The sequence below is a fragment of the Nicotiana tabacum genome, chromosome 1, assembly GCF_000715075.1.
Source record: "Nicotiana tabacum cultivar K326 chromosome 1, ASM71507v2, whole genome shotgun sequence".
Lineage (NCBI taxonomy): Eukaryota > Viridiplantae > Streptophyta > Magnoliopsida > Solanales > Solanaceae > Nicotiana > Nicotiana tabacum.
In genome coordinates, this window is record NC_134080.1 from 2658867 (window position 1) to 2667392 (window position 8526).

The window sequence follows — 8526 nt, forward strand, 5'->3', positions numbered from 1 at the left end:
ATTAAAATTAAAATATGGGTTGGATAATGAACTTTTTAAAAACGGGTTGAATATGGATAAGAATTATATTATCCACTTTGAAAATAGATAACCAATCGGTTTAATTTTATATTTGTAAAGCCTCAAATTGGGGGTTCCTCAAATTTAGGAGACTGCGAATTCTTCCCGAAGTGATCATATTCAAGAAGCCATAGATAATATGGATATTCATATTATCTGTCGGTCAACCCAATTTTTTATCCTTATTAAATATAGGTGGTCGGATAATTTATCCATTTTTGCATTCTATTTTCGACTCGTTTATATCTGACCCGATCTGTCAGTTTGCTACCCTACTTGTGAGGGCAGCAATAAGTATGCTCCAATCACCCAACTGATCGATAAAGGTTCAAGAGGCACATCATCAAAAGAATAAATGAGTGGAAGAGAACAAATTGGGGAGAAATTCAAAAATAGTCAGATTTACAAGTGGTCATTAAAAAAATAGTCACAATTTCAAAAGTAATCGAAATTTAGACACTTTTCATGTAAAGATAAATTTGAACGAAAACGCTATTCAAAATCCGGAAAATACTCTAGTATAATATACTGGAATTCCAGTATAATAGTATAATATACTGGAGTTCCAGCATAAGTATACTGGAGTTCCAGTATATATACCGGTCCAGCATAATATGTTGGAAGTTCATATACAGGTGCTCCAATCTCCAGTATATTATGCTGGAACTTTCCGTGTGTTGGAGTTCCAGCATAATATGCTGGAAGTTCATACACAGGTGCACCGATCTCCAGTATATTATGATGGAATTTTCTATATTGCAGCAAAATAATGGCTATTTTTCAATGACTTTGCAAATACTGGCTATTTTGAATGACCAGTCTAAAAACTGGCTAGCCCGTGCTATTTTTACAACAAATTGTAAAAAGAAAGTATAGCCCAAATCAAGAGAGAACAACCTTCTGCACTAATTGATTGGAAACAGAAAACAAAATTCATGTAAAAATCATAATGCATGTCAAAATCAGGTGCAATTACACATGCACATAAAATTTGTAGCAAGAAATTATTCAAAAGAATTGTAAACTATATATGCTCCAAATTGTCATCACCAACAGAAATTCAATAAATAAAGAAAGATGCTCAGTAAAAGTACACGCGTCTGTTTAATTCTCAAAAGAATGATGTCCATTTACCCTTTAATAAAAAAAATATATTATATACACAATATATATATATATATATATATATCTTTAATGAAAAAATATTATATACACATAATATATGTGTGCATGTATTCTTTGCTTAAATTTATTTGACGTTCTACAACTGAGAGATACTTGTAACGTGCAACTTATATATCCAGCTATGTTCTTGAGTTCGTAATTCATCCATATTATCCATTAAAAAATAGGTTGGATAATGAACTTTTAAAAACGGGTCGAATATGGATAAGAACCATATTATCCACTTAAAAAATGATTAACCAAATGGATAACCAATGGATAACTAATGTGTTTAACTTTTACATTTGTAAAGCCTCAAATTGGGGGTTCCTCTAGTTTGGGAGACTAAGAATTCTCCCATAAAGTGATCATATTCAAGAAATCATGGATAATATGGATATCCATATTATCCGCCGGATAACCTATATTTAAACGGCTCAAATACGATTCGGGTCGGATAATTTATCCATTTTTTGAATTATCCGTTTTCGACCCTCTCATATCCGACCCGACCCGCTCGTTTGTCACCCTACGTGCAGCTTACATATCCAGCTATGTTCTTGAGTTTGTAAACACTATTAAAAGAAAATTTTGATACGTGAAATAACCACAAATTAGACAAGGATTATCAAGGGTTATTGTTTTTAAGTGTATGTTCAACTTGCAAGAGTTAAATGCCAATCATCCAAGGATATGCAAGGGTTATTGTTTTATAAGTGTATCTGCGTATGTACTATAACTTAATTAAGAGTTACGTTTATCTTGATTCGTTATCCAATTTGCCCTGTGGTGGAGTTTAAGGCTTAACAATAGTTAATTTGGTACCTATAAAAAAGGGGCTGACTTTGAGCTAGCTCAGACACACTGTTATAAAAATAATAATAAAATGGTGTTTGGAAGGAATTAAATTGGGAAATAAGTTCAACGCATCTAATATTTAAAATGGATAATCATACACTAAACAAAATGTCAAGAGTTGTATTTAACAGAGATTTAAGTAACATACAAGTAGTTCACCAAGAAGGGAAACATTGTTCCACGAAAATCTTCACCTATAAAAAACTAAGCGAACTCGTGCTTTAACAATTGACAAAACTTGCACTAACCCTCACCTCAACCTATTCTATATCCTCATTTCATGCATCTTTTCAGCAGTGTCAATGGAGATTTTTCAGAATAGCTTACAGCTCATCATGGCCGTCTTCTTCTTCTTCCGATGAACCACCACCTGGGGCTCCACCTGATCTTTGATAAACAGCTGTGATAATTGGGTTGCAGATTGCCTCTACCTCCTTAAGCTTCTCTTCGTAATCCTCTTTCTCGGCGCTTTGGTTGTCGTCTAGCCATTCGAGGGCTTCTTTTGTTGCTGTTTCAATCTTCTCCTTCTCATCAGACTCCAGCTTGTCAGCTAGCTTGTCCTTGTCGTTGATCTGGTTTTTCATGTTGTACACGTAGGTTTCAAGACTGTTACGGGCATCAATTCTCTCCTTCACCTTCTTGTCTTCCTCGGCAAACTCTTCTGCTTCACGAACCATACGCTCAATCTCTTCTTGGCTTAAGCGGCCCTTGTCGTTTGTAATGGTAATCTTCTCGGATTTACCAGTGCCCTTGTCTTCTGCTTTGACATTCAAGATACCATTGGCATCAACTTCAAATGTCACCTCAATTTGTGGGGTTCCCCTGTTCAAAACAATGTCAAAAATCCAATTCAGATACCAATAGGTTTCCAAAATGTAATGTACAATAACTAGAAGAAGAAATGTAACAGACCTTGGAGCCGGGGCAATTCCTGTCAGATCAAACTTTCCAAGCAGCCTACAGTCCTTAGTAAGACTCCTTTCACCTTCAAAAACCTGTCATCAACAGTGAGAATTGAAACATACTAGAGGACAAATTAAAGAATATTTCTAAAACTGTGAGCTAATTACGATTGCACAAACTTGAAGCAAAGCAATACCTGAATGGAGACGGTGGTCTGCTGGTCTTGGTAAGTGGTGAAGACTTGGGACTTCTTGGTTGGGATGACGGTGTTCCTAGGAATCAATTTGGTCATGACACCACCAACAGTTTCAATACCAAGGGTGAGAGGAGCGACATCCAGGAGAAGAATATCTGCACATAAGAAACATGCGACAATCAATCACTAAAAGCTGCTAACACATCATAAACAACACCGAAAAGCAAATTATGACAAGAAAACTAATTAGATCATGTACCTTTAGTTTCATCTCCACCCTCTCCACTAAGGATACCACCTTGAACAGCAGCACCATAAGCAACTGCCTCATCAGGATTTACACCCTTGTTGGGCTCCTTCCCGTCAAAATAGTCCTTCAGGAGCTGTTGCACTTTAGGAATTCTGGTGCTTCCACCAACAAGAACTATCTCATCAATCTGGTTCTTCTCTAACCCAGCATCTTCCATAGCCTTCTTCACGGGTCCCATTGTCTTTCTGAAGAGATCATTGTTCAACTCCTCAAAGCGAGCACGGGTCAATGGTTCAGAGAAATCAGTACCATCAAATAGTGATTCAATCTCAACCCGGACTTGGTGCTGGCTACTCAGGGCTCTCTTGGCACGCTCAGCTTCTCTCCTTAGCTTTCCAAGAGCTCTGTTATCCTTGCTGATGTCCTTACCATGCTTCTTCTTAATCAACTTGATGAAGTACTCCATAATCCTTTGATCAAAGTCCTCACCTGCAACAAAATATGGAGCCTTCAGAACAAAATCTAAGAAGGATTATCTCATAGGATGAAAGTTATCAAGCTTCCTCATCGACTTGAAGTATGCGAATCTATTCCATTTTCCAATACGCAGTGTCAAAACCCAAATCAGACCTCAGCTATCATAACAGATTCCAAAAAATTGACACACTAATGTGCAATCAGTAATAAAATCAATTTTATTCATTAAGGTTAAGTTGTGAGCCCATCAAACACTACAATCAGGACATCCTAACAGCCCTATGGTTAACAGTGGTGTTCTTGGTAATAAAAGTGTAGACCGTAGTATATCTCAAATTTCAATTGTTAGATATCTAAAGATCCTTACCTCCAAGATGGGTGTCACCGTTGGTAGAAAGAACCTCAAACACTCCATTATCAATGGTCAGAATACTGACATCAAATGTCCCGCCACCAAGGTCAAAGACAAGAATGTTCTTCTCACCACCTTTCTTGTCCAGTCCATAGGCGATGGCTGCAGCTGTTGGCTCGTTAATAATTCTAGCAACATTTAATCCAGCAATAACGCCAGCATCCTTTGTTGCCTGTCTTTGTGCATCATTGAAATATGCTGCAGAGAGAAAAGAGAGTAACACTCAGTCATGAAGGAAAAAAAGAAAACCAAAAATTGAGCAGTGGGAACTTGATTACAACATACCAGGAACAGTAACCACAGCATCCTTAATTTTCTTCCCAAGGAATGCTTCAGCTGTCTCCTTCATTTTTGTCAAAATCATGGCACTGATTTCCTCAGGACTAAATACCTTAGTTTCTCCATCCTTGATTTTGACTTGTATGTAGGGCTTACTATCCTTGTTTACAATCTTGTATGGGACCAGCTTCATATCCCTCTGTACTTCCTTGTCCTCAAACCTGAAATTATGGTAAAGTATCTCTAAGCATAATAAAGAGACAATCATATGAAAACATATGAAACTAATTGAAAATTGACCATTACTTTCTTCCAATAAGCCTCTTAACATCAAAGATAGTCCTTTCAGGGTTGACAGCTGCCTGGTTCTTTGCAGCCTCACCAATCAACCTCTCACTATCAGTGAATCCAACCCATGATGGTGTAATACGGTTTCCTTGGTCATTAGCTATAATCTCAACGTGACCATTCTTGTAAACACCGACACAAGAATAGGTTGTCCCAAGGTCAATTCCAATAACTGTTCCAAGTTTGGTAGCCTCCTCTTTTGCAATGGAAAGTGCAGAAAGACATCCTGTTTCAGGGTAAAGTAAGATCATAAATGACACTCGTTAGACTCAGTAAGTCATATTTGAAACACATTAGATAACACAGCAGAAGGAATATATGTATGCATGTGTGTGTGTACTATCTATCGATCAACCAATCAACTATGCCTCGTTCGTAAATCAATCACAAATTAGTTTGGTTTAGCTATATATATCATTTGTACCTATTCCACTCAACTCGGGTCCATACATGCTATTCAGTAGAAATAAAGGGCCATACAACTTTGATAAGCTAACAACATAAACCAACAGCTTTTTAGCATATTTAAAGTTTCATTCAGCTAAATAAAAAGTGTCAAGTATAAGTATCCATAGGGATCTGACAACAACCCTTACAAATGTGCATCCATATCCACAGGCCATATATTCATCCCAAGACAGTAGCATTCCATCAAGTATAAATTTGAAATACCTATAGTAAAAAAGTTGTTTTGCTATGTAATGTTCAGGGATATGTGAAATTTGAACGTGACAGTGATCTTGTTTCTCTGTTTTATGGAGTTGAAAAATCTAATCTAGAGGCGTACACTAAGTAGAAACATCGTATATCAGCATCTAATTACATGATGTTACTCTACAATATTTATTACTCAAAAAGAAGACGTAGTATCATAAGAAGTTATCTAAATATTTATTCCTTATGACGGTAGCACCCGAGCCAACTTACGAATACCTCAGCTATTTTTCAGTAAAATTAATTTGGCTTACGAATACCTCAGCTATTCTACTTGGTACCTGCTAGGCACCTCAAACTATTCTACCTAGTGCCTGCTAGTTCAGCGCCGATACCGGTAACTTTGCTCATGGGAAGAAATCATTTGGTGTCCATATTTAAAAAGAGTATAGCACCTAAACCTCTAGTTTCATTCCGAGTGCAACATTGTTTCCACTTAATAAAAACCACGAACATCAGAAATTCTCAATTAAACTTTAAATCTATCAATCTACCGTGCTTCAATCCATCATAACACATGAAACCTTGACGATTCTATTCCAGTACTAACTCAATTTCTATTAAACTTAAATCAACGAAAAAAAATAAGCCATAAAAATCCTCAAACAGATCCGAAATTGCAAAAAAACTATCATCAGATCCAGAATTACCCATCAAACATGCAAATCTACTAACACATACATTATACATAAAAGCTAACAGATCTAGTCTACTACATTTCACCATTACATTAAACATAACAAAACAAGCTTAAATTTTTTTTAAAATAAACAAAAAATAAAAACAGATCTACGAGCAAATCGAAACGGCGAATTTACCGAATAGGACGATCGCTAGCACGACGAGAGAACTTCCTCGCCTCAAATAGCCAGCCATGGCTTTTAACCGTATCAACGTACAATACACTCTGCTATATGTACAACACAATGTGTTCGTTAAATATGTATGTATATTATGACCCGTTGCAAGTCCTCAGTTGTGAAGGCTTGAAGAAATGACGTGAAAATTTGGTGATGGAGGATTTTATACTGTGAGGAACTGAAGAGAAAGTGGAGCTTTGGGCTTTCGATCGATAGCCGAAAGTCTCGCTTCAACGAGTGAAATGAAACATGTCATTGTTGATGACGTGGACCAATAGGAAGTGGAGGATGAACTTGTTGCGCCAATGACGATTGATTTTGTGTTGGGATGATCTAGGCCGTTAATTTCTTTTCTTGGAACGTGGCTCAGTTAGGTTATTTTGATTGATTGGATTTATTTCATATATTTGTGTCATAGGCCTTCACTTCCAACCTCCATTACCATAATGGTAAGCAACCTCCACTTCCAACAAAAGGTTGTGAGTTCGAGTCTCCCAAGAGCAAGGTGAGAAGTTTTTGAAGGGAAGGATACCGGGGTTTCTATTTGGAAACAGCCTCTTTATCCCAGGTCTTTATCATATCATACTATATTATAAGCGGGAAGTCGTTTAATGTAAAGTTAATTTATTAAAATATCCTTCAAAAGTTAAATGACTAATTTACCCTCTATCTAAAAGTAAAATTACCTCTCATTAAATGATTAATTTGAGCTACTTAATGTTAGGTTAATACTTAAATGGAAGAGCTTTTTATCTTCTATAACTACTCCCAACATTTTGATATGTTTAGTATGCCGTGTAGCCTTTTCATGTAATGTGTGAATTTTATCTTACACTTTATTAGTAATAAATTGTAGCCTTTTAAGCTTACCTTCTCTTATTAATTCCCATTGATCAATTCTTTTTCTCATTCCTTTTTAGAAATTTCACTGCAGTTCTTAGAGTCTCTTCAAATTGTTAAAGCCCCTTTGAATCATTTCTCTCGTAGATACAATTTTTTTGGTTCTTTATCTTTCGAGTGTCTCCCATTTCGGATTGACAAGAGGTTTGATAGTAGGCTATATAATTGATATTTACATCTTAATATGATCATATTTTGTTGTTGTTTTATAGATAAATTGCCAACAAAATGCTCTAAATACTTTTCTTTTGTTTAGCATGGAATATTATATGAGAGGAAGCAACATTAAGTGTTTTAGAGGCGATAATGTGAAGAAAAACGTCCACTCGAGAATTACCCGAACACAAAGAAGCATAAATGGCCTGGGCAAGAAGTTTCTTTTTCAATTAGTTAAAGATTCAATTTTATGTGATTTTTTCAGAACTTTTGCTAATGGGCGAAAGTATTTGTATTGTTTTTAGGTATTTTGGAGAAAGATGTTGGAAGAATTCATCACCGGTAGTTTAGTATATATTATCTGTTTGTCTCTTCTTTTTCTTTCTTTCTGCTTTGGCTTTAATTCCTTCTGTTAGATTTTTAGTTTTATTCTTTTTGTTTGTTACGTATTTTTCGTATTTGGGATTTTGCGTATTTTTTGACTTACTTAAATGAATGAATTGAAAATCGCTTTGTGAATTTTTGCAAATTGGTTCTTAGATATGTATATTCTGCTTTTGAATGTTTTAAGATTATTGAGAAAATTAGGGTTGAGATTGAAGAGTTTGGTGCCAAATATTGGTAATAATCATTTTTCTTTTACTCTTATTATTATTATTTCGATTTTGTCTTTGGGTTTGGTAGGAGTGAAATGTTAAGGGGTGGGGTTGGGATTGAACCATCCTAAAGCAAAGTTGGTAAATAGTATATTGTAGAAATATTATTAATTTTTGACATGTTCAAGTTTTAGACTAATAAAAAAATATCTAATTATTGTAACTTCTAATCAATTGATTGTCATGGGGTTTCCTTTTGATAAAACTAAGGTCAATCAACGATAACCAATAGTTTTTTCTTAGGGAATTTTTCATAAACCACCATCTTTTAAGTCTAATTAGCCATTTATAGA

At 35.5% G+C, this 8526-nt stretch overlaps 1 protein-coding gene and 1 long non-coding RNA gene across 2 annotated transcripts; one reads left to right on the top strand and one right to left on the bottom strand.

Moving 5' to 3' along the window:
• Positions 1-2140: 2140 nt before the first annotated feature.
• Positions 2141-6715, bottom strand: LOC107805460 (luminal-binding protein). The gene is made up of 8 exons (NM_001425929.1): positions 6480-6715; positions 4906-5173; positions 4606-4820; positions 4276-4518; positions 3441-3920; positions 3182-3336; positions 2995-3077; positions 2141-2904 (listed from the first exon to the last, which is right to left on the bottom strand). The coding sequence occupies exons 1-8, from the start codon at positions 6535-6537 to the stop codon at positions 2406-2408; spliced, it is 2001 nt and encodes a 666-aa protein (NP_001412858.1). The 5' UTR covers positions 6538-6715; the 3' UTR covers positions 2141-2405.
• A 248-nt stretch (positions 6716-6963) lies between these two features.
• LOC107805452 (uncharacterized) lies at positions 6964-7961 on the top strand. Its single transcript, XR_001652424.2, has 2 exons — positions 6964-7089; positions 7678-7961. It is a non-coding gene; the product is annotated as an uncharacterized LOC107805452 (long non-coding RNA).
• Positions 7962-8526: the final 565 nt, after the last annotated feature.

Coding starts and splice junctions, on each gene's coding strand:
- LOC107805460 (NM_001425929.1), bottom strand. CDS start 6,537: ATGGCTGGCTATTTGAGGCGAGGAAGTTCTCTCGTCGTGCTAGCGATC. Junction 4,519..4,605: donor TGCTGTGGTTACTGTTCCTG/GTATGTTGTAAT, acceptor TTCTCTCTGCAG/CATATTTCAATGATGCACAA. Junction 2,905..2,994: donor GGAATTGCCCCGGCTCCAAG/GTCTGTTACATT, acceptor TGTTTTGAACAG/GGGAACCCCACAAATTGAGG.